General features: G+C 41.5%; 1 protein-coding gene across 5 annotated transcripts in view; it reads left to right on the top strand.

Moving 5' to 3' along the window:
* SLC25A14 (solute carrier family 25 member 14) overlaps positions 1-26,503 on the top strand; it is a 131,521-nt gene that overhangs the window by 367 nt on the left and 104,651 nt on the right. For 3 of the 5 annotated variants that reach the window (XM_060183582.1, XM_060183580.1, XM_007527626.3), the window contains exons 2-5: positions 10,279-10,372; positions 14,220-14,367; positions 18,194-18,288; positions 19,660-19,745. In XM_060183582.1, the coding sequence (XP_060039565.1) occupies positions 10,279-10,372; positions 14,220-14,367; positions 18,194-18,288; positions 19,660-19,745 (423 nt within the window). Of the gene's footprint in view, positions 1-46; positions 326-10,278; positions 10,373-14,219; positions 14,368-18,193; positions 18,289-19,659; positions 19,746-26,503 lie in introns of those variants that run through there. The other 2 variants (XM_016190220.2, XM_007527629.2) reach the window with 2 other exon arrangements.

Here is a 26,503-nt window from a genome sequence, read left to right as displayed (position 1 = left end):
CTGCGCGGGGCCGGGTTGGCCTGGTTCCCGGCTTGGGAGGGGCTTAACGGTCCTTTGATCTCTCTCTCCCCTCAGCCGGGTCCCTTCCCTGTCTTTCACTCTTCTGGCATCGGTGGTTTTACTTCTTGGATTGAACCCTGCTTCCTCGACCCCCCCGGGAGGCCGCCTCCTTCAGGCGCCTCCCATCTTCTCTCCACGAGCTCGCTCTGACAGCCGAGGAACTAGCAAGATCCTGCTACCCAGAGGGTGAATGGGTATCTTTCCCGGAATAATCCTAATTTTTCTAAGGGTGAAGTTTGCAACGGCGGCCGTGATTGTAAGCGGAGTAAGCAAACGTCTCATTGTGTTAGTGTGAGGGAGGCTGTTGAAAGATGCGCCCCATGGCTTCCCACCCTCCCCAACCCCCACTCCTTGGGGTTACTGCATTGGAGGCATCTATTAAAATGCCGTTCGGCTAATTAACTGGGATGACAGCCGCTAGCGACCTGAATTAGTTGCTCAAACAAGGTAACCGCAGGGACATTTTTGTTTTCTCTCCGCATCCCCCCCTTTTTTTTTGAAATGAAAAAAAAAATTTCCCTTCCCTCTTCGGGCCAGGGATACTTAAGATTCTTCATAAACTCTCCCCTTGCTTTGATTTCCCTACAGAGACAAGTTACCCTGTATCTTCGTTTTCAGAAGTTTATTTCAAACCCCCCTGCCAGCCAACATCTTGTCGGGTCTGCCTGGCACCATCTTGGTCCCCCCTGCCTTTCCCATTTGTAATCCTTCGCTTGCTGCAGCCCCAGAAAGCTAAGGAAAATGTGCATTTTCTTTGTCACTTCTGCCATCAGATGCTTAACCCGAGCCAAAATGCCTCCCACTCACCCCATACTCTGATTTCAAGCCTTTCTTTCCCTTGTCCTACTTCAAGTCGGATATTGTTTGGCTGGGGCAATGCAATTCTATTAAAGCTATGTTGCACTTGGCTCAGAACAAATCCTACTGATGTCTGCCTCCTCATGCTGTGCTCTCTCCCTCCCCCATTTGCATTTCTGTTCATCTGGTTCTCCCACCACATACTTATTTGTGAATTATTCAAGCCTCTGGTGGTTGTCTCTTTTTCTGTGCTTCGTCTGTACTATGTCATGTAGAACTTATTATCTTTTTTCCTCAGTGAACTGTTTTAATTTCCTCTACCAGCAAGCTCTTGAGAGGCTTTTTATTCTTCTTATTCCCCCACCCTCTCCTTGCTTAATCATGGAAAGCTAGGCTGAATAATAAATGTTGCCATGCTGTTAGGACATAATGTTAGGTATGTTTTAGCATGGGGTCTATACTCCTTTCACACTGCATTTAGTATGCTTTGAAGTATGTTTTTGCTTTTCTGTGATTGCCTTCTGAATCTGAGAATCTCTAATGCCTACCCTTTCTTAACAGAGATAGCAAGAAAGGTACCCAGATGTTCTTGACCACATCTTTGGAGAAGCATAGGGCTGTGCAACTTCTATTCTAGGGCATTCTTATTACCACCACCTTTTAGGCTATCATATTTTTACGTATTGAATTCAGAGTACCTGTCTGCATTTTGAAGACAATTTTCACTGACTTCTTTTAATTAATTATTGGATAGAGACAGAAATTGAGAGAAGAGGAGATAGGGAGAGAGACACCTGCAGCCCTACTTCACCAATCATGAAGCATTCTTGCCTGCAGATGGGGACCAGGGACGTGACCTGTATCCTTGTACTTTGAACCAGCTATGCCACAGCCTGGCCCCCTTCATTGACTCTCTCTCTCTCTCTCTTTCTCTCTCTTAACCTTTTGGATAGAGACAGCCAGAAATTGAGAGGGGGGGAGGTAGACACCTGCAGCACTGCTTCACCACTCACAAAGCTTTCCCCCTGCAGGCGGGGACTGGGGCCTCAAACCCAGGTCCTTGCTTATAGTAAGTAACATGTGCGCTCAAGCAGGTGTGCCACCACCTGGCCCCTCGTTGACTTCTTTATACAGTAAAACTATTAAAAGTACTGTAATTCCTTTTAAAGCCATTCTGTTTATATATCTTTTTAATGAGATATCAGTAGAAATAGATAACTAGGGACTAGAGCACTGCTCAGCTCTTGTTTAAGGTGGTGCTGGGGACTAAACCTAGAGCCTCAAGCATGAAAGGCGCTATGTTGTCTGCCCAACCCCACAGTACTATAATTCTGTATTAACTCAGATATGACTTCTCTCTCTCTTTTTCCCCTTTGGGGTTATTGCTGGGACTTGGTGCCAGCACTACAAATCGACTGCTTTCTGGTGGTCAAATTTTTTTTTATTGGATGCGACAGAAATTGAGAGAGGAGAGCCACCTGCAGACTCTCTGTTTTGCCACTTGTGAAGTGTCCCTTCTGTAGGTGGGGAGTGGGGGCTCAAACCCACATCATTTGTGCTTGGTACTATGTGTTCTTAACTGGGTGCGCCACTGCCTGGCCCCCTGACTTCTCTCCTTACACCTCTACCTGGAGAAAACTCCCACCTAAAATCATTTTTAGGTTGTTTGGGTTTTTTTTTCTTTATGCAAGTAATTTTCTGCACCAAAAATCAAGGGGAGGGAATGAGTAGGCAGCGAATCACTGAGGCTCATCAGTGTGTTGAAGAATGTGAAGCACTGGCCAGGTACAGGTTACCTTTCTGTTTTTCTTCTTACTCTTTTTTTTTAAATTTATAAAAAGGAAACACTGACAAAACCATAGGATAAGAGGGGTACAGCTCCACACAATTCCCACCACCAGAACTCCGTATCCCATCCCCTCCCTTGACAGCTTTCCTATTCTTTAACCCTCTGGGAGTATGGACCCAAGGGCATTGTGGGATACAGGCTGTATACACGATAAAGGACATCACACAGGAACCAGCTCAATATGTGATGGACACGTACTCACTTCTGTGCAAGCTGTTCAAGGGGTTATAAAAGTGATGTGAGACCTGGGATCTTGCCTCCGAGGATTTTTACTTAGTGGGGCAGCTAGAAGATAAACCTCATGGAGTGGATTTATACCCCTGTTAATATGTAATTTTATAAATCAATGTTAAATCACTAAAAAAAAAAATTTAAAAAATACGGTTCATAGAACACACACACATTTTACCAAAAAAAAAATAAATAAAAGATAAACCTTGTCAAAGTCATTTTCTAAATTATTTATTTTGTCTTAGAGAGAGGGACAAAGAGAAACAGTGACAGAGAGACAGACACACAGCGTTGCTCAGCTCTGGTTTGTGGTGCTGCTGGGGATTGAACCTGGGAGCTCAGACCCTCACGCATGAAAAGTCTTTTGCAGAACCATTATGCTGTATCCCCAGCTCCCCAGTCTTTTTTTTTTTTTTTTTACCAGAGCACTGCTCAACCTGGGACTTTGGCACCTCAGGCATGAGAGTCTGTTTGCATAACCATTATGCTATCTACCCCTGCCCTCATTTGTTTTATATATATATATCTGAGATTAAGATATATAAGAGCCAAGTGAAGATTTACAAAACATACAGTTGTAGATTAGGTATGATATAATATGCCCGCATGTATATGGCCTTAAGTAAAAGACATTTTAATTTATTTTTATTTTTAAGTCTTACTATTTTTTTTATCACTGGATAGAGACAGACATTGAGAAGGGAGAGGTAGAGAGGGAAAGAAACAGATACCTGCAACACTGCTTTACCACTTGTGCAGCCTTCCCATTGTAGGTAGGGACAAGGGGTTTGAACCCTGGTCCTTGCACTCTATAATATATACAATTAAACAGGTGTGCCACCTTCTGACCCCACTAAAAGACATTTTAATGAGTCAGTAGTATGATATAATCTTTTAAAAAAATTTTTTATATTTATTTATTTTTCATTTTGTTGCCCTTGTTTTTTATTGTTGTTTTAGTTATTGTTGTTGTTATTGATGTCATTGTTGTTGGATAGGACAGAGAGAAATGTAGAGAGGAGGGGAAGACAGAGAGGGGGAGAGAAAGATAAACACCGACAGACCTTCACCGCGTGTGAAGCAACTCCCCTGCAGGTGGGGAGCCGGGGGCTGGAACCTGGAGGCTCGAACCTGGACCCTTATGCGGGTCCTTGCGCTTTGCGCCACCTATGCTTAACCCACTGCGCTATGGCCCAACTCCCGTATGATATAATCTTAATTTTTTATTATCTTTATTTATTTATTGGGTAGAGACAAGCAGAAATCAAGAGGGAAGGGGGGGATAGAGAGGAAGAGAAACAGAGAGACACCTGCAGCCCTGCTTCACCACTAGTGAAGCTTTCCCCCTGCAGGTGGGGACTGGGGACTCGAACCTGTGTCCTTGTGCATTGTAACGTGCGCTCAACCAGCTGCATCATCACCCGGCCCCGTATGATACAATCTTCACACAGATGCCTGCAGTTCTTCACTATAGTGATTCAAGTATAATATAGATAGTGAATGATAGACATGCCTGAAAACTGCCCTCAGCAGACCAGGATGGTGGCTCAGCCGTAGAGCACCTGCCTTGCATGCATGAGGTCCTGGGTTTGACCCCTGGCACCACATAGAATGGAGGTGTGGTTTTCTTGTTTCTCCCTCTTAGTAACAGTTGAACTTTTAAAATAACCTAAAATCATGAGAATCAGGCAGTAGTGCAGCGGGTTAAGTGCATATGGTGCAAAAAGCACAAGGACCAGTGTAAGGATCCCGATTCTAGCCCTTGGCTCCCCACCTGCAAAGGAGTCACTTCACAAGTGGTGAAGCGGGTCTGCAGGTGTGTCTGTCTTTCTCTCCCCCTCTGTGTCTTCCCGTCCTCTCTCTATTTCTCTCTGTCCTATCCAACAATGAAGACAGACAACAATAACTACAACAATAAAACAGCAAGGGCAACAAAAAGGTAATAAATAAATAAATAAATATAACCTAAAATCAGACTAAATCAGAGATAGTATATGACTTCTTCATTACAAGGGTCTTTTTTTAACGTTGGAGGAAAAAGGATTTTGCTACTTATCAGATAAAAATGCAAAGTGGTGGTGGTAGTGGTAGCAGTGTTGATTTGTCCAGTGGTTCTCCAGACTTTTGGATTTCAAAGGCCAATAACATCTAAATGAAGTTATGAGGGTGGGCAGAGAAATTGGATAGCCAGTCTTATGTTGGCAAATCAGGACACTAAGCAAAGTAAATTGCTGTTACCATTTCATACAAGAGAAGAATTTTTTAAAATTTATTTTTTATTTTTTAATTAATATTTTTAAATATTTATTTATTTATTTACTCCCTTTTTGTTGTCCTTGTTGTTTTATTGTTGTAGTTATTATTGTTGTCATCATTGTTGGATAGGACAGAGAGATATGGAGAGAGGAGGAAAAGACAGAAAGAGGGAGAGAAAGATAGACACCTACAGACCTGCTTCACCGTTTGTGAAACGACTCCCCTGCAGGTGGGGAGCCGGGGCTTGAACCGGGATCCTTATGCTGGTCCTTGTGCTTTGTGCCACCTGCTCTTAACCCGCTGTGCTACAGCCCGACTCTCACAAGAGAAGAATTTTAAAAAAGTTCTCCAAGGGTAGGGAGAGCATAACCTACTAATAGGGGGTCTTTGAAGTTAGTTAAGTTTATTTTTTGAATACTGCATTTATTTTGGGTAGAGACAGAGAAGTTGAGAGGGAAGGGGGAGATAGGGAGAGATACCTGCAGCACTGCTTCACCACTTACAAAGCTTCCCCCCCTGCAGGTGGGGACCAGGGGCTTGAACTTAGGTCCTTACACACTGTAATGTGTTTGCTCAGCCAGGTATACCACCACTTGGCCCTGGCTAAAGCATTTTTAAAAATAGTTTTTATTATCTTTATTTATTGGATAGAGACAGCCAGAAGTTGAGAGGGTAGGGGAGAGATAGATAGATAGAGAGACAGAGAGAGAGACAGAGAGAGAGACAGAGAGATTGAGTCATCTGTAACCCTGATTCACTTGTGAAGCTTTCCCCCTGCAGGTGGGGACTGGAGGCTCGAACCCAGGTCATGGCACACTGTAACATTTAAAGATTTATTTATTAATGCGAAAGTTAGGAGGAGAGAAAGAACCAGACATCACTCTGGTACATGTGCTGCCGGGGATTGAACTTGAAACCTCATGCTTGAGAGTTCAGTGCTTTATCCACTTCCCAGACCACCAGTTAATGTAATTTTAAGGATTATAATTGCCTTTTATTTTTAAAAATGTGTCTTTTTTTGTGTGTGTGGTTTTCTTTTTTCTTTTTTTTTTTTGCCTCTAGGGTTATCACTGGGAATCCCCTGTTCCTGGAGGCCATTTTTTCCCATTGTTGGATAGGACAGAGAAATTGAGAGGCAAGGGGAAGGTGGAGAGGAGGAGAGAGAGACTGTGAAGTGACCACTTGTGAAGTGAACGCCCCCCCCCCCCCGCAGGTGGGGAGCCAGGGGCTTGAACTGGGATACGTTGGTCCTTGCGCTTTGCACTACCTGCACTTAACCCGCTGCGCTACTGCCTGACTCCCTCAAGTCCCTGATTTTTAATTTTTTTTTACTTATTTTACATCTTGTTGCCCTTTTTTATTGTTGTAGTTATTACTGTTGTTACTGATGTCGTTGTTGTTGGATAGGACAGAGAGAGATGGAGAGAGGAGGGGAAGAGAGGGGGGAGAGAAAGATAGACACCTGCAGAACTGCTTCACCGCCTGTGAAGCAAACCCCCCCTGCAGGTGGGGAGCCGGGGGCTCGAACTGGGATCCTTGGGTGGGGTCCTTGCACTTTGTAATATGTGCACTTAACTTGGTGCACCACTGCCCGGCCCCCTCATCATTTCTTTTTTTTTTAAATTAATTAATTAATTTATTTTTATTTAAGAAAGGATTAATTAACAAAACCATAGGGTAGGAGGGGTACAACTCCACACAATTCCCACCGCCCAATCTCCATATCCCACCCCCTCCCCAGTAGCTTTCCCATTCTCTATCCCTCTGGGAGCATGGACCCAGGGTCATTGAGGGTCCTCATCATTTCTTACAATGTAGTATACCGCTGTATATATTATATTTGTGTATATATATATATATATATATATATATATATATATAGACATACACACTACACACACGCACACACACACACACACACACAGACATTCACAATCAGAAGAATACCGGATGAGCGCTGTCATAGGCAAGACAAGAAGCAAAGAAATGGCTGAAGACAGCATAATGGTTATACAAAACAACTTTCATGCCTGAGGCTTTGAGCTCTCAGGTTCAGTCCCCAGCACCACTATAAGGCAGAGCTGAGCAGTGCTCAGGTGGAGGAAAAAACAAAAGAAAAGAAAGCATAGAACTTTACTTAGCTATGGTCTAGTGCAGCATATCCAAGAAGTCGAAAGAAGGGAGGTGACGGGCGACTGAAAAGCGCGTGGGGACCAAGTGTCTTATGGTAAAGGAATAGAACGAGCTGGTGGATTGTGTGGTGTACTGACACCCTGTCAGGGAGATGTGACTATATACACCCGTGACAATGGCAGTCTTGTAAATCAACATTTCCCCCCAATAAAATGATCTAAAAAGAAAAAAAAAAGTTTTGAAGAGAGCTTTATAGGGAAGCTTCTAGCGAGCCCCAGTGATAACCCCGGAGGCAATAATAAAAAAAAAAGAAAACACTATAAAGAGGGCCGGGTAGTGACGCGCACCTGGTTGAATACAAATATTATAATATGCAAGGATCCCAGTTCGAACCCTCAGTCCCCTCCTGCAGGGAAAGGCTTTGCAAGTGGTGAAGCAATGCTGCAGGTGTCTCTCTCCCTCTCTGCCACCCCTTCCCTCTTGATTTCTTGCTGAGTCTATCCAATAAGTGAATGAAGATAATAGAACAAAATTTTAAAGAGACATATGCTTTTAGCCTCCGGAAACTTCATTCAGCCATTCGAAAACCTCTAAGTTGAGGACTGGTGAATGGGTTTTTCCTCGCAGTGACTCAGGATGTGCCATGCTTTTCCATGCGGTGCTGTTGCATGCCTGTCCTCTCGTTGCCTGCGCCTTGCTTTGTTGTTGATTATAATCCTACGATGTGAGCATAGTTGAGAAAGTTGGTAAAATAGTACTTAGTACTTGAGACTTATCCCCAGCTGCAGCTGATTTTTTAGGTGCCCAGCCCTACTTTGCTTTTTTAGAATTCCTTTCAACAGCTTCCTTCAAAAGAGCTACTTATTGTAGAGTATGTTCAAATGGACTGACTGAGCACACTGTGCTTGTGAGGAAGTTTCCATGATTATTTTCACACTCTCTGACTGAACGATTTGTCTGTATGTTTGCTGTACTCTACATATTTATTATTTTTTTCTGTGCTTAGTTACAGAGAATGGCTTATGTGGAATCAAGCAAAAATCTTGGTCTCCCCTCAAGAGATCGCAAGTAAATGGTGTCAAAAGTCATAGCCGTTCCAATAGAAAGCTGGGTGCTTAAGTTTTCAAAATGTAGTGATGATAATAGCTAACAGTTGAGGAGTTCCTGTTGCCAGGTACTTTTCTAGGCATTTTACAGCTAGTTTTCACTTTGTACAGCAACTCCAGACTAGAATATTCATTAGCCCTTTTTTATGGTTCTGAAAATTCAGGCATAGAAATTCACCTAAGGTCATAGAACTAGTAAATGTTGGTGTCAGGATTTGAACCTAAGCAGTCTGCCTTGAAGATTTTCATTCCTGAATCCAAGCCACTTGAAGTTGCTTTAAAAAAACAAAAAACGATACACATGCTGTAGCTCTGAGAGGAAGGAATGTTTGAAAGAAATTTAAGAATCAAATAGGCCATGCAAAGAAAAAAAAATATTTTCAGGTGAACCAGGATTTGGTAGAATTTTGCTAGAATAGCAGTTTTTCTTTCTCTAGTGCTTCTGCTGGCCTTTTTTTTCCCCTTTCCTCTTTATAGAGGATGAGAAACAGAGAGAGGGAGAGAAAGAGGGATAGAGAATGAGAAATACCACTGCATTGTCCCACTACTTGTGAAACCTCCATTCCTGAAGGAGTTCCCATTCAGTGGCCTGGGGATCAAACCCTGGTCCTTGTGCATGGGAATGTGAAGAGCAGCAGTTCTTAAATTACGGTGGCATCAGAACAGCCTGGGGATTTATATTCTCTGGGCAGGCTCAGACTACCTATTAGAAACTCTGAGGGTGGGGCCTAGCAATCTGTTTCAGTTCAATTTCTAGATGACTCTGTAATTTGAAAACCACTGAGCTAGAGGACAGAGCTCAGGGACTGGGGGTGGGGGATGAGGTCCAGGAGAGAAATCACTGAGGGGGATAGGAAGCAAAGTTGACATGATTGAAGATGACAAGTCAAGTGGTGGAGGGACAGGGAAGGCGCTGGGAGAATAATATATTATTAAAGAACCTGAACAGAAAAGAAAAAAAAAAACACACTGTTCTAAACAACCAGGGGAAAGGAGATTCACTAGCTGGCGATATGTTAAATATCAGAGAGAACAAAGACATTGTCCACCTTGTTGTCATTCCTCTGGAAGCCTGAAGGCAGTTTTTTTATTTTTATTTTTAATTTAAAGTGCTGTGCGCTGGGAGGTGGCACAGTGGGTAAAGCAGTGGACTCTCAAGCATGAGGTCCTGAGTTCGGTCCCTGGCAGCACATGTACCAGAGTGATGTCTGGCTCTTTCTCTGTCCTATCCTCCAAATAAATAAATAAATAAATAAATAAATAAATAAATAAAATCTTTTTTAAAAAAGGGCTTAGCTCAGCCTCAACTTAGTTGGGGGAAATGTGTATAGCTAGAAGTAACTAGATGAGCCAGAACCCTGACATTTTGAGGTAAGCTGAGAGGGTTCAACGTGCTGAGAGGATCGTGGTGTCGGCTTGTGTTTTGCACCCGAGTCAAGCTGGCTGAACACCGTATATGGCTATAAGGACATGCTTCAGCCAATGTGATGCCAACTCCAGATTCTTTCATTTGTAATTGTCCAGTTGAATGTCTAAAGTTGGGTGTGCTGGATGAACTGAAGTAAGTCTCTTTGGGTGGGTGGAAATGGGGAGAACATGAAGGGAACGAGAATGAATGTCGGGCCAAGGTTGAATCATGCCCTCAGCCCATACAGAAGGGCAGTAAAGGACCAATTCATGATCATCCAGCACGTGGAACGTGATCATTTTGTGTCATCCACTCGGCAGTGTTTGCCCTCTGTATCTGTTCTATTTTGTTAGTTTCGTCATATACATTATATATAGTCAGCCTCTACCAAATGCTTTTTACTTGTGTGCCTTGTTCTGATTTATGTTTATTTTTAGCACCAGAAAAGTGCCACTGTAAGCCATGAGATGTCTGGTCTGAACTGGAAACCCTTTGTTTATGGCGGCCTTGCCTCTATTGTTGCCGAGTTTGGTAAGAATATGAAATCTGACAAGTCTGCTTCTTGTGAAATAGATGGAAGCTTCTAGCAAATGATGGGTGTTTTTAAGTGAAAACTAGAGAAAAGGTGGTGGTGGTGGGGAACTCAGCCTGTTTGCTTTGTAAACTGTCTCAAAGCCCCCAAATAATATTTATTACTAATGGTGTGCAAGTAAAGTTGGGAAAAATCAAGCTTAAGAAACTTTGACAGTGGGAGTCGGGTGTTAGTGCAGCGGGTTAAGCGCACATGGTGCAAAGCGCAAGGATCTTGGTTTGAGCCCCCTGGCTCCCCACCTGCGGGGGGGGGTCACTTCACAAGCGGTGAAGCAGGACTGCAGGTGTCTATCTTTCATTCCCCCTCTCTGTCTTCCCCTCCTCTTTCCATTTCTCTTTGTCCTGTCCGGCAACAGCAACATCAATAACAACAATAATAACCACAACAACGATAAAAACAAGGGCAACAGAAAGAAAAATAAATAAATAAAATATTTTTAAAAAGAAAGAAACTGACAGTTTCATGATTTGTTCATTAACTATGCTTAAGTAATACACATGAAAATACAGAGTGAATTAGATAAACTAGAGGTTTCTACTATATTCCTATACTAATTATCCTTCATTTTGGCTAAGTTGTTTATAACTTCCTTTAAAAATGTTTTTATTGGGGGCTGGGTGGTAGTGCAGTAGGTTAAGTGTACATGGCGTGAAGCTCAAGGACTGGCAGAAGGATCCCGGTTCAAGCCCCCGGCTCCCCACCTGCAGGGAGGTTGCTTCACAAGTGGTGAAGCAGATCTGCAGGTGTCTGTCTTTCTCTCTCCCTCTCTGTTTTCCCCTCCTCTCTCGATTTCTCTCTGTCCTATCCAAAAACAATAACAGCAATAATAATAACAACAATGACAAATAATAAGGGCAACACAAGGAAAAAAAAATAGCCTCCAGGAGCAGTAAATTCATAGTGTAGGCACTGAGTCCCATCGATAACTGAAGGCAAAAAAAAAAAAAAGAGAAAAAAATAATAAAATGTTTTTATTACTTTATTTATGTGATAGAGATAGCTAGAAATTGAGAGGAAGAGGGTGATAGAGCATGAGAGATAGAGAGGCACCTGCAGCACTGTTTGACCGCTTGTGAAGCTTTCCCCCTGCAGGTGGGGACTGGGGACTTGAGCCTGGGTCTTTGTGCACTGTAACATGATGTGCACTCAACCAGGTGCACTACCACCTGGCTCCTTTATAACTTTTTTAGTAAGTGTTCAAACTTCTGCCCCCCCCAGACATCTAACAAAGTCAATCATGGTTCTCTATTTGATCTTAAGTTTGAAATATTTGTAGACTGTATTCTTTTCTTTCTATTACTAACCTTATTTATTTATTGGATAGAGGCAGCCAGAAATTGAGAGGGAAGGGGGAGATAGAGAGGGAGAGAGACACAGACACTTGCAGCCCTGCTTTATCACTTGTGAAGCTTTCCCCTACAGGTGGGGACCGGGGGCTTGAACCCGGGCCCTTGTGCATTGTAACGTGCACTTGACCCGGTATGTCACCATCTGGCCCCAAGACTGTACTTCTCTCTTTCTTTCTTTCTTTTTGACCAGAGCACTGCTCCGCTCTGGCTTTTGGCGGTGTGGGGGATTGAGCCTGGGACTTGAGAGCCTCAGGCATGAGAGTCTCTTTGCATAACCATTATGCTATACCCTCACCCTCTTTCTTTGTTTTTTATCTTTATTTTATTGGATAGAGACAGCCAGAAATCAAGAGGGAAGGGGGAGGTAGAGAAGAAAGAAAGACACCTGCAGCACTGCTTCACTACTCGCAGAGCTTTCCCCCGCAGGTGGGGACTAGGGGCTTGAACCTGGGTCCTTGCACTTTTTAACATGCACACTCAACCAGGTGCACCACCACCCAACCCCCCTTTTAAAAAATAGTCTTTATTTATTTTAGATATAGACAGAAGTTGAGAGGGAAGGTGTAGGTAGAAATGGAGAGAGACATACGTGCAGCTCTGCTTCACCACTCGTGAATCTCCCTCCCCAACCCTGCGCAGGTGGTCATCAGGGCTTGAACCTGGGACCTGGTGCACTGTAATATGACTGCTTAACTAGGTATGCTGCCACCTGGCCCCGACTATACTCTTTTCCCTCTCCCTAATTCCTCTTTCTTAGACTATACATAAGTGACTACTCCAATCCACTGGTCTTTGCTGACTTGTTTGGCATATGCTTTTATGTCATGATACCAGATCATTAGTGAGCAGAGCTACATAATCACTGTGTTAGCTTTTATTTTTAAAGACTCATTTACTTTTAAGAGAGACCAAGGACCACCAAGCTGTGGCCTATGCAGTGCCAGGGATCAAACCTGGAGCCTCATGCAAGCAGGTTCTGTGCCCTCTTACAGAATTATTTCCTTCGGTACCTTGTTAGTTTTAGATCTTGAAATACTCCTTGAAACATAGATTGTTGATGTAATGACCACTTCTTTTATAATATAATAAGCAGAAGAAATTTGGCTAATTTCACGGGGAGGGGGCTGGTGGTGGTGCACCTGGTTGAGTGCACATATTACAATGCACAAGGACCCAGGTTCAAGCCCCAGTCCCCACCTGCAGGGGGAAAGCTTTGCAAGTGGTGAAACAGTGCTTCAGGTGTCTCTTTGTTTCTTTCCCTCTCTGTCACCCCTACCCTCTGAATTTCTGGCTGTCTCTATCCAATAAATAAATAAAGATAATAAAAAAAGAAAGAAAAAAGAAACTTTCACGGTCTGGGAATTGGCACAGTAGATAAAATTTTCAAGTGTGAGGTCCTAATTTCTATCCCTTGTACCACCACATGTGCCAGAGTGATACTTTGGCTTCCTCTCATTAACAATTAAATACATTTTTTATTTGACAAATATATAAAAATATAGAGAGAATATCCAAAAGAATACAATAGGAAATTACTAAACAATGTTAGTCAAGTGGCAGGCTACAAATCAGTACACAAAAATCAGTAACATTCATCTGTGAAAATAGTAAATATCAACAGAAAATTTTCAAAAAATGACAATGTTTATAATAACAACCCAAACAGTCAAGTATCCAGGGATGAGCTAAGCAAGAGAGATAAGAGAATCTGTATACTAAAAATTATAAATCATTATTCAAGGAAATAGAGATACCAAGAAATATTGATAGCCCATGCTTGTGAAAAGGAAGCATTAACATTTTTTTAAGTTTCTCAAGCACTGTGCTGGGACTTATTTTGAATAACCTGTCTACCATCACAAATAGAAGAAATAGGGCTTTGCCATTATCTTTCATAATGCTAGGAAACTTATTTGTTTCTTGTAAACCAAAAAAAAGAAAGAAAAATCCACAGAACTTTGTAATACAGGACAGTATCTGAAACATCAGTCGAGTGCTTTGCCATGTCTGTGAAAGTTTGGGAAGACTTTATGAGGAAGAGGTGGGAGAAAGGCAGTGGGAGGAAAGACGCAAGTTTCAGGTTGTATGTTACAGAGGAAATGAAAACATTTGTTCTTTTGCATTTACAGTATAGTAGGACTATCCTAAAGCACTTTTGTCAACTATACTGATCAGGTATATATTTATGCTGTTGGCCAAATCCTGCCTTTGAGATAAAACACAGTACATTTCACTTCTACTTTTTGTTAGGGATTTAATAATGGTTTACAGGAGGAAAAGATTGCAGGGCTATAGACCCACACGGCACTTGAATGAATACACAACTCCAGAGGACTGTTGCCTCATGTTTTAATAATTGTCATGGACTTCAATTCAGCCAAAATTCAACTGCCTCTTTGGAAAAAAAACCTTACATAATGAGTGTGTTACTTCATAGGAACTTTCCCTGTGGACCTAACCAAAACGCGACTTCAGGTTCAAGGCCAAAGCATTGATGTGCGCTTCAAAGAGATAAAATACCGAGGGATGTTTCATGCCCTGTTCCGTATTTATAAAGAAGAAGGCGTGTTGGCTCTGTATTCAGGGTAAGACTAAATTCTTTCCTTCCATCGTGAACATAAGTACTTTTTAAAGAAATGCCATATTTCAGCTCTCTGATTGTGCTCTTGGTAGCCTCTGTTTCAACTTGTGATTCAGTAGTGATGTGCCAGCTTATATTTTATTTGCTGTTAGGTTTAGAGCTTTGGATTGTGTGTTCATCTGACCCCAAGTGTTCTATTTTAGAGTGATCATCTCAAGTAGCCTTGGCTGTCCCCGGTTTTCCTGAGAGCCGTTGATTGCCACTATGCATAGCAGCTCCATTTAACTATGTTTGTGTGATATCCTCCCTGAGTTACATATTTCTTTTGGGGTTGGGGGTAGATAGCCTAATGGTTATGCAAAGAGACTCTTATGCCTGAGGCTTTCAAGTCCCGGGTTCAATTCCCCAGCATTACCATAAGCCAGAGATAAGCAGTGCTCTGGAAACAAAACAAAATAAAAAGCGTATTTCTTTTGGGGGGCTGAGGGGTGGTGTACCATATAGAGTGCACGTTACAATACCCCAGGACCTAGGTTCAAGTCCCTGGCCCCCACTTGCATGGGGTAGGTTTCCTGAGTGGTAAAGCAGTACTGCAGGTGTCTCTCTTTCTCTCTCTCTGTCTCTCCCTCCCCTCTCATTTCTCTTTGTTTCTATCTAAAATAAATAAATATTTGAAAGCATTTGTTTTTCTTTTTTGTTGATGAGATAACTCATCTGGGAACACACATGCTTTGCTCTGTGCATGACCCAGCCTTGAACCAGACCCCAGTGACATTGGGGCAAGCTTTGGTGTGTGTTGTCTCCTGCTCCCTCTCCTCCCCCCTGCCCCCAACTACCTTTGATGACTGAAAAAGTTAGTCTGGATTGGTGAAACCTGCATGATGACAGCAACAAAAAGTTTTGGATCCTTAAAGGAAAAATGAGGAGTTAGGTGGTGGTACACTCAAATTACAATGCATAAGGACCCAGGTTCAAGCTCCTGGTTCCCACCTGCCAGGGGAGAAGCTTTATAGGTGGTGAAGTAGGGCTTCAGGTTTCTGTCTCTCTCTTTCCCCCTCTGTATTTCCTTCCCCTCTCAATTTCTCTGTTTCTATCCAATAATAAATAAATAAATAAGAAAAAAAATTAGGGCCTGAGAGATAGCTCACTGAGTCCAGTGCACACTTTGCTATGCATAAGGACTTGGGTTTGAGCCTCTGGCCATCACATGGGCACACCATGCAAGGGGAAAGCTTCAGAAGTGGTGGGCTGGTGCTGTGTTGTCTCTCTCTCTCTCTCTCTCTCTCTCTCTCTCTCTCTCACTCTCATATTTCTTCTCCATCTCCAGTTCTCTGATTGGAAAAAAGAAAACAAGAGTCCCTGGGAAGTGGCAGAATTGCACAGGCATGAAGCTCCAGCACAGCTCTGGTGGCAAGAAAAGAAAGGGGGGGCTGGGTGGTGGTGCAATGCACCCAGTCAAGTGTGCGTGTTCCAGTGCACAAGGACCTGGGCTTAAGCCCTTGGTCCCCACCTGCAGAGGGGAAGCTTTATAAGAGGTTAGGAAGTATTGCAGGTGTGTGTCTCTCTCTCTTCCTCTCTACCTCCTTCTCAATTTCTCTCTGTCTCTATCCAATATATCTATCTATCTATCTATCTATATATATATAATAAAAGCCCACAAACATTAAAAGCTAAATCAAAAAATAAAAGCTAAATAAAGATCTTTTATTAAAAAAAAAGAAAAGAAAGAAAAGAACCATTCTGGCATTTTAAGCAGAATGGGAGAGATAGAAACCTTTTTTTTTTTTTTTTGGTCAGCTGTTGATTAACCTTAACTCTGGTTTATTATCCAGCTTCTTGTTTATCTGCAGCCAATTTCCCTAGGCCACTCTGGCCTCAAAGCCAGCTAATTGCTTGGAGAAAGTACATCGATTTTATTACTGAACTGTGTTAGACATAATTTAAAAGAGAACTTCCTTAAGGTGGGAAAAAACTCAAGTAATAGATCTTGGAGCAGATGAATCATGGTTCATCTGTTTCACTTTGTTCTTTCATCAACATGAATAATCACAAGATTTTTTTTATCTGATAGTGAGCAATAAAATCGGAAATATGCATATCTAGTCATCATTTTTTAATCTTAACCATCTAAGCTGTACCTATCTTTTCTATTTATAACTACCGAAGTTTAGTACTGCAATTTGGAAGACTCTCAAAGGAAGCATGAGTGAAACTATCTCTGGTTTATAAGAGGGATTTAAGGTCTACTTGGCTCAATTAGCTCTTTCTGATCAGATTAAAGGTATAGGTTGATTTCAGAGAAGCTATGAAATAAGTAATGATGTGTGTGTGTGTGTGTGTTTTCCTGCACCACGGGATTAAATTTGCTAATGTTTTGAGGGTTTTTTTTTTTGCATCTAGGTTCATGAGAGATAATTGACCTATAGTTATCTTTTTTTTTTTTTTAATACTGCTTTTGTCTGGTTTTAGATTGGGATTATACTAGTTTGAGAAAAAAGTTGGGAATGTTCCCTCTTCTGTTTTCTGGGAGAGATTATATGTGTATAATTGGTATTAATTCTTTAAATGTTGGAATGTTGTTTAGAATCCCTCAGTAAAATTAGGCCTGGAGATTTCCTTTAGGGAATGTTTTAAATTATGAATTCAAATGCCCCTCCCCCCCCCACCATAAACTGGAGCTGACCAATACTCTGGTTAAAAAAAGAAAAAAAAAAGGGGGGTGGGTTAAGTGCACATGGGGCCAAGCGCAAGGACCGGACTAAGGATCCCGACCGGAGTAAGGATCCCGATTAGAGCCCCGGCTCCTCACCTGCCAGGGGGTCACTTCACGGGTAGTGAAGCAAGTCTGCAGGTGTCTTTCTCTCTCTCCCCCTCTCTGTCTTCCCCTCCTCTCTCCATTTCTCTCTGCCCTATCCAACAACGACGACAGCAATGACAACAATAATAACTACAACAACAATAAAAAAAAGGGGAGTCAGGCAGTAGAGCAGCGAGTTAAGCTCTTAACCTGCTGCACATGGTGCGAAGCACAAGGACCAGCGTAAGGATCCCGGTTCGAGCCCCTGGCTCCTCAACTGCAGGGAAGTCACTTCACTTTAATATTCACTTTTAATATTTATTTATTCCCTTTTGTTGCCCTTGTTTTTTATTGTTGTAGTTACTGTTATTGTTGTCGTTGTTGGTTAGAACAGAGAGAAATGGAGGGGGGGCGAGAAAGATAGACACCTACAGACCTACTTCACCGCCTGTGAAGTGACTCCCCTGCAGTTGGGTTGCCGGGGGTTCTAACCGGGATCTTTATGCTGGTCCTTGCGCTTTGTGCCAGACTTATATTCTTTATTGTCTCCTTCCTTTTGCTTTCTTTTTTCATTCTAATTATATTTTTCTAGTTCCTTGAGGTAAGCATTATTGATGTGAGATGTTTTCTCTTTCCTAAGCTTTTTATTCTAAATGTCCCTGGCTGTATCCTGCATATCTCAATTAGTTGAAATTTAATTTTCATTCCATTCTGTTACTTTTTAGAAAATTTCCCTGGAGCCTACCTGAGACACATGGATTGTCTAGTAGTGTGCTTTCGAGTTCCCAATTATTTGAGGATTTCCTTTTTGATGACTGGTTTCATTCCATTATATTTGGAGAACGTAGTCTGTATGATTTCAACTCTTTTAAATTTGTTGGTTTGTTTTATGAACCAAGATGTGTTCTCTCGGTAAATGAGTGGCTTGAATATTGCATATACTGCTATTGTTGTCAACTAGGCTGCCTAGGTATGTGTAATCTTTAAGTGTTTGTTGAGCATAACTGACTTTTCTTCTCTTTTTCTTTGGCAGAATTGCTCCTGCATTATTAAGACAGGCATCGTATGGCACCATTAAAATTGGCATTTACCAAAGCCTGAAGCGATTATTTGTAGAACGTTTGGAAGGTCAGAATATACTAATATTCTTTTTGGGGTAAAATTCAAAGGGATTATTGAAATCATGCCTAGTGAGAAGTGTTCATTCTGGGATGTCCAAGAATGGTTGACGATCACTAGAGGACAAAGCAAACTTGTACTGACCTGGGATAATTCCTTACAGAACTGGTGTATGTGTTTGTCATCACAGAGAAAACATGGAACAGCCATCCCACAAAATGTTGTCTTCATGAGCAGGAGAGCTTTACCTGTAAAAAAAAAAAAAAAAAAAAAACTCTCCAGCTAGAAGCTTCACAAATGGTGGAACAGAGCTGCAGGTGTCTCTCTGTCTCTCTCCCACTCTATCTCCCTTCTCAATTTCTCTGTCATATCAAATAAATACAATTTTTAAAACTAAAAAAAAAAAAAAACCTCCAGCTGCCAATTTTGATAAGCTTTTGTTAGCTGGAATGATTTTAGGCTTTTCTGTTTTCTAGTGGACCTAAGGCCACCTTCCCCCATACAGCGTATAAAATATGTCTATTTGCTGTGGCAGTGTTCCCAGCCTGCTACTGCATTGAGTGGTTATTTTACCATTGACCTAGTGACAGCTGCTGAGTTGTTTGACTAGTAATGTCTTTTGAATCATTTTATTATCCTACATCAACTTTTTTTTTTTCTGGAACATCTTTGAGTATCCTTTTACCTCTTCCTAAAACAATTTCCTTTCATAGACTCTTCACTTGGGTTTACCTAGTTTCTATTTGTAGGCTTGATGGTGACTAGGAGTGGTGAAAATTGAATTTCAGTTAGAACAATATGCTCTGTGGTTTCTTTCTTTTCCATGAGAGAATTTCGTTCTAAAAGACTAGTCTCTCATATTTTACTGAAAAAAAAAAAGAACAAACAACCCTGTAAATAAATAGTAACCAATGGATATTAAGGCCAGTGAAAATGAATACAAACAGATTTTTTTTATTAGACATAGAAGTTTTTCTTAATGTTCAGGTTCTACATTTTAAAGTTGATGATTCCTCAGACATAATCCTGAATTTATGTGGGTATTAGCAGTTATCTAGATTATTAGGACATGCTCTGGACATTCTTTAAAAAATAATGACTTTTTTTTTGGTTTCTCTGTATGTCTTTCTATCTGCCTCTCAAAAATAAAAAAAAATTAAAAATTAAATAAAATGACTTTTTTTACAGTGTTTATAATTTTATATGTTTCAGCACTGGTTTGAGATCTAGAACTATTTGAATTTATTTTCAACATCTTTGTAGTTCATTTCCACAGTTATTTATCTGACTGGAACTCCTTCTCTCTAATAGCTCAGTACTCTGTTCTCAGAAACTGGTACCTAATACAAGCAGATCTTTCTTGTTTTTTCCTTTCTACAGATGAAACTCTTCTAATTAATATGATCTGTGGGGTAGTGTCAGGAGTGATCTCTTCTACTATAGCCAATCCCACTGATGTATTAAAGGTAAGAGAGGTCTGGTGGTGTTGGATGTATGCAGTATGGTGTGCAAACAGCAGAAGCTTTGAGTCAGATTCCCACTCTGTCACTTGACAGCTGTAAAACACTGGCAATAATCACATAACTGCTTTAAACCTCTGTTTTTTCACTTGGTAAAGTGAAGCAAATGCAGTACTTACTGCAGAGGATTATTAAGAATTGGAGATAATATGTGTAAACTGCCTGTCATTTATTTGGTCATTATTAGATAGTCAGTAAGGGCTAGTAAATTTATTGCGATATGCATTAATACACTGGTATTCAAACTAGGGTTTGCAAACTTCTGTAAGTTTTTTCCTAAGGACTGAAAATCTAAGGGAATTAAGTTCCAGATCCCTTTGATTATATTCATTTCTAAAATTGATCTGAGAATAGACTTGTTTATAATAGTCCTTTCTCTTTTTTTTTTTAATTTTATTTTATTTTATTTATTTATTCCCTTTTGTTGCCCTTGTTGTTTTATTGTTGTAGTTATTATTGTTGTTGTCGTTGTTGGATAGGACAGAGAGAAATGGAGAGAGAAGGGGAAGACAGAGAGGAGGAGAGAAAGATAGACACCTGCAGACCTGCTTCACCGCCTGTGAAGCGACTCCCCTTCAGGTGGGGAGCCGGGGTTCGAACCGGGATCCTTATGCCGGTCCTTGTGCTTTGCGCCACCTGCGCTTAACCCGCTGCGCTACAGCCCGACTCCCTCTTTTTTAAAATTATTTATTTTTTATACCAGAGCACTGCTCAGCTCTGGCTTATGGTGGTATGGGGGGTTGAATCTGGGACATAGAAGCCTCAGGCCTGAGAATATCTTTGCATAACCATTTATGCTATCTACCCCCGCCCTAGTCCTTTCTCTATTTACAAAAGAAATGCATACCCCCTCCAATTTATTTATTTACTTTTTTTCAAAAGAAATTTTAGGATTTATTCAAGAAAAGTGAGTGCACACATACTGGAATACACGTGGGCAGTAACACTGAGATAGAGATAGCAGTAGAGAATAGAGACAGAGATAGATGGCAAAATGCTTACATATTCAATAGACAGAGTTGAACCCCCCCCCTCCCCAATTTATGCTGTCTTAGTACAGTATAATGAGCTGTGGTTTAGCTTCGGTATCAAACGGAGAGATCTACTTAAGCAGTTTTTGGAGAAGTCTCTTTTAATATTGAGGTATAATACCTTTTGTCTTTTCCCATCTTGTCCATATTTTATTATTATCATTTATTTATTTATTTATTTTTACCAGAGCATTACTCAATTCCGATTTATGATGATACTAGGTATTGAACCTGGTACCATTGATACCTCATGCATGAGAGTCTTTTTGCATAACGATTATGCAGTCTCCCTAGTTTTCTTATCCATATCTTTATTCAGGGTAAGACTTGGCTTTTACTTTCTTCATTAATTTTTTTATATTTTATTTATTTGATTTTAATGCAAAAGAATAGATACAGAGCAAGAGGCGAGGGGGGAGAAAGAGACCAGAACACTGCTCAGTTCTGGCTTATAGTGGTGCTGGGGATTGAACCTGGGACCTCAGAGCCTCAGGTTTGAAAGGCTTTTGCGTAACCATTATGCTGTCTCCCCAGCCCTTCATTAAAATTTTTATTAGTGATTTAATATTGATTTACAGAATTGTTAGATATTTTTTCATTTATTTATTTAGTATTGGATAGAGACAGAGAAATTGAGAGGGGAGGAGGTGGTAGAGAGGGAAAGAGACCAAGACACCTACAGCCCTCCTTCACCACTTGTGAAGCTTTCCCTCTGCAGGTGGGGACCAGGAGCTTAAACCTGGGTCCTTGCACACTGTAATGTGTGCACTTAACTAGGTGTCCTACCACCTGGCCCCCTCATTTTTAAAATATCTGATTAATAGTAGGTTACAAGAGTGTAACCACCAAAGTTTTGTATTCCTACCCACCGTCCCATCTCCCAAAGAGAACCACCATACTTATTACAAGTCTTACAAACACTTGCTTCTGTATTTTGTTTTTTCATTTGCAAGTTCATGTGTATCAGATGTCTAGATTCCACATATGGGTGAAACCATGTGGTAGTTGTCTTCCATCTTTTTTTTAACTTTTAAAATTATATTTATTTATTCATTCCCTTTTGTTGCCCTAATTTTATTGTTGTAGTTATTATTGTCGTCGTTGTTGGATAGGACAGAGAGAAATGGAGAGAGGAGGGGAAGTCAGAGAGGGGTAGAGAAAGATAGACACCTGCAGACCTGCTTCACCGCTTGTGAAGCGACTCCCCTGCTGGTGGGGAGCCAGGGGCTCAAACCAGGATCCTTACCCTGGCCCTTGCATTTTGTGCTACCTGCGCTTAAACCGCTGCGCTACTGCCTGATTCCCATCTTCCATCTTTTTACTTTCTTTCACTAGGTATAACCCCCTCCAGTTCTATCCATTTTGTCCCAAATGGCACAATGTCATCTTTTTTGATTGTAGAGTAGTATTCCACAGAGTATATATCCCATAGCTTCTCTTCCTTCCTTCCTTCCTTTCTTTCTTTTCCTTTTTTTTTTTTTTTTGCCTCCAGGGTTATTGCTGGGGCTCAGTGCCTGCACTACGAATCCATTACTCCTGGAGGCTATTTTTTTCCCTTTTGATGCCCTTATTATTTATCATTATTGTTGTTATTATTGTTGTTATTATTGTTGTTATTACTGTTGTTGGATAGGTTAGAGAGAAATGGAGAAAAGAGGTAAAGATAGACACCTGCAGACCTGCTCCACCGCTTGTGAAGCGACCCCCTATAGGTGGGGAGCCGGGGGCTCAATCCGGGATCCTTATGTCGGTCCTTGTGCTTTGCGCCATGTGCCCTTAACTCACTGCACTACCACCCAGCCCCCATCTCATAGCTTGTTGATGGGCATTTAGGCTGCTTCCATTCTGTGGACTTTGTGAATTATACAGCTGTGAACATAGGGGTGTATATGTCCCTTTGAATTACTGTTTTCATGCCATTTAGATAAATGCCTAAGGGTAATCTCGCTTGATCACAAGATAATTCCATGTTATTTATTTAAGGACTCTCCTAGAGATTTCTTTTTTTTTTTTTGCCTCCAGGGTTATTGCTGGGGCTCGGTGCCTTAATCACGAATCCACTGCTCCTGGAGGCTATTTTTTTTCTTTTTGTTGCCCTTGTTTTATCGTTGTTGTGGTCACCACTATTGTTGTTAATGTTGTTGGACAGGATAGAGAGAAATGGAGAGAGGAGGGGAAGACAGAGATGGGGAGAGACCTGCTTCACTGCTTGTGAAGCGGCTTCCCTGCAGGTGGGGAGCCGAGGGTTCGAACTGGGATCCTTATGCGGGTCCTTGCGCTTTGTGCCACGTGCGCTTAACCCGCTGCGCTATCGCCTGACTCCTCAGATTTGGTTTTTAAAGTGGTACATATTAATCCGTTTTGGGTTACTGAATTCTGGATCAGAATGGTATGGGTTATTGGTGCTTTTTATTTATTTATTTATTTTTTTTGGTATTAGTAAGTTTCCTTCAGATTTTTATCATAATTTAGGATTAAGCATTTATCTTAATATTAGTTTTCATTTTATTTTATGTTAGTTTTCAATCTCACAGATTGGTCATCATTTCCTACATATTAACTTGAATTTAAAATCTCTAAATAAAGGGCCTGGTGGTGGTGCACCTTGTTAACTGCACACATTACCGTGTACAAGGACCCAGGTTCAACCACCTGAACCCCACCTGTAGGAGGAACTCTTTATGAATTGTGAAGTAGGTCTTCACGTGTCTTTCCTCCCCCACCCCCACCTTTCCATTACCTCTCAATTTCTCTCTGTGCTGTTAAATACAATAGGGGAAAAAAAAAAAGGCCATCTGGGGCAGTGGATTTGCCAGCACCGAGCCCCAGTGATAAACCTAGTGGCGAAAATAAAGTAAAATAAAATAATAAAATAAAATCTCTATATACATGACTAAAATATCTGAGAGGATCCCAAATTTAAAACAAAAAAGACTTATGTGCCTGAGGCACCAAAGGTCCTAGGTTCAATTCCCAGCAACACTAGAAGCTAGACCTAAGCAGTGCTCTAGTACAAAGAGATGATTTTAGGGAGAATTTGGGAAAAATGTGAAAAGGACAGGTGTTTTATTTACTTGAAGTTGCAGGTAGCCAGGTTAATCAAGGAGAGAGCTGTTACAGTTCCAAGCTTTGGTAACCAAGAGAGTTATGCTATGTAAAACAAATGTTTTTTTTTTTTAACCAGTAGTAATTAATGGGTAAAAGATTATGAAATGACTTTTCTGGATTAACCAGAGTAATCTAGTTATAGAATTTAAATTTTGACACTGCTGGGGTTTTATTACTCTGACTTTTTCAGGTGGATATATAGAGATGGAAAGAGGAAAAGATACCACAATAGCGAGGTTTCCTCCACTATGGTGGAGGCTGGGCTTGAAGCTGGGTTTTGCACATGACAAAGGAAGTCCACTCTATAGGTGAACTGTCCTTCTGGCCCATCACTTTTGATTATTTATAACTGTCTACCTATATTTATATATAAGGGCAACTGCATATAGAATATTTTTTTTTTGATTTGATAGGAGAGAGAGACAGAGACTGAGACTTGCTACACTGTCCCACCACTTGTAAAGCTTCCACCCACAGGTGGAGACTGGCAGCTTGAGGTCAGGTCTTTGTTCATGATAACTTGTCTGCCATAGCCCAGCACCTTAGAACCACACTTTGTAAAGCTTCCTTTCCATGTGCATCCTAAACTCAGTCACCTAGGTGACTTGCTTCAATTTCCTGTCTGACCTCTCTGTACAATTACAGCCACTGACTAATGCTATAACCTACTTTTCCTAACTTGTGCCTGAGGAGTGCTGGGGAATAAAGTCCTGATCAAAGACTAACAGTTCCAAGATGCGGTTTATAATTATAGCTGGGTTGTCTGTTCCCTCTACTTATTCTTGGGCAGCTCTTTCTCTGATATATGACAGACACATTGCTTCCTTGCTTTATGCAGGTCACTCTCTGCCTCAGGACCTTTTCCCCCCATCCCCTCTTTCCTTATAAACTTATAATTTATCTTTCTTTTTTTCTGAGTTTAAAAATTTTTTTATTATCTTTATTTATTGGATAGAGACAGCCAGAAATCAAGAGGGAAGGGGAGTAGAGAGGAAGAGAGACAGAGAGACACCTGTGACATTGCTTCACCACTTGTGAAGCTTTCCCCCTGCAGGTAAGGACTGGGGACTCGAACCTGGGTCCTTGTGCATTGTAACATGTGAGCTCAACCAGGTGTGCCACCACCCAGCCCCTATAATTTATCTTTCAAGACTCAGGAATAGGGCCAGCAGTAGGATGAGACAAAGAAGGTACACCCCTTGCGTGCAGATTGTAAGAGGAGCACCAAGAAACTAAAAATCATCAGAGAAATATTTTTTGTTTCTTTTTAGTGAGGGGATTAACTGATCACAGTAGATATACAGTCATTGGTACGTGTGTAAAATCTCTCAGTTTTCTGCAAAACACTCTCACTGCTGGCCTAGGTCCTCCTCCACCATCATGCACTAGGACTTGAAACCCCTCCTACTCCCTCCTCTCCTGCTTAACCCAGAGTCCTTTACTTTGGTGCAGTATACCAAACCAAGTCCATCATTGAGATCATTCCATATTCACCCTTCTCTTTCTGGCTTAGCGCATTTCACAATTCCTGTAAGCTCCCTCCAAGATGAGTTGAAGAAGGTGGACTCATTATTCTTAGTAGCTGAGTAGTGTTCTACTGTGTGGATAGACCACAACTCCCTTATCCACTCATCTGTTGTTGGATACCTAGGTTGCTTCCAGGTTTTGGCTGTTACAAATTGTGCTGCTATGAATATATACACACACACACACACACACACACACACACACACACACACACACACACACACACACACACACACACACACACACATATATGTCTCTTTGAGTGGTTATGTTTGATTCCTTAGGATTTATCTCCAGGAGAGGGGTTGGCATGTCATAGGGTAGGTCCATTTCTAGCTTCTGAGAGTTTTCCAGACTGCTCTCCACAGGGGTTGGACCAATGTACTTTCCCACCTGCAGTACAGGAGGGTTCCTTTACCCCTGTAACCTTACCAGCATTTGGTGTTACTGTCCTGATGTATGACATTCTCATAGGAGTAAACTGGTATCTCACTGTTGTCTTTCTTTTTTTTTTTAAATTGCCACTAGGGTTATTACTGGGCTTGGTGCCTGCACTAAGAATCCAGCATTCCTGGTGGCCATCCTTTCCATTTTATTGTCTAGGACAGAGAGAAATTGAGAGGGGTGGGGGAGAGAAAGATAGACACCTGCAGACCTGCTTCACCACTTGTGGAGCTTCCCTGTGCAGGTGGGGAGTGGGGGCTTGAACACCCGTCCTTGAGCATGGTAATGTTTTCATTTAACTAGATGCACCACCGTCCTGTCCCCTTTTGTGCATTAATTTTGATTTTACTTTAGAATATTGCATTGAGGTATTATTTCTCTTGGGCTGGAGGGATAGTCCTGTGATAGAGCATGTGTGAGGGCTTTGGTTTGACCCCCAATACTGCTTTAAAACAAAAGACAGGATTTGTCTGGTAACGTGTGTTCAACCAAGTCACGTGTGTGTCACCACTTGAGCCCCCAAATTCGTTTGGATTTCTGAGGAATTCTGTGATCCCCTTCTGCATTCTGCATCTGAGGAAAGCGCCTCAGTTC

Source organism: Erinaceus europaeus, chromosome X (genome assembly GCF_950295315.1).
Source record: "Erinaceus europaeus chromosome X, mEriEur2.1, whole genome shotgun sequence".
In the NCBI taxonomy this organism is placed as follows: domain Eukaryota; kingdom Metazoa; phylum Chordata; class Mammalia; order Eulipotyphla; family Erinaceidae; genus Erinaceus; species Erinaceus europaeus.
The sequence above is the reverse complement of the archived record's forward strand: the minus strand, read 5'-3'. Positions and strand labels throughout refer to the sequence as shown.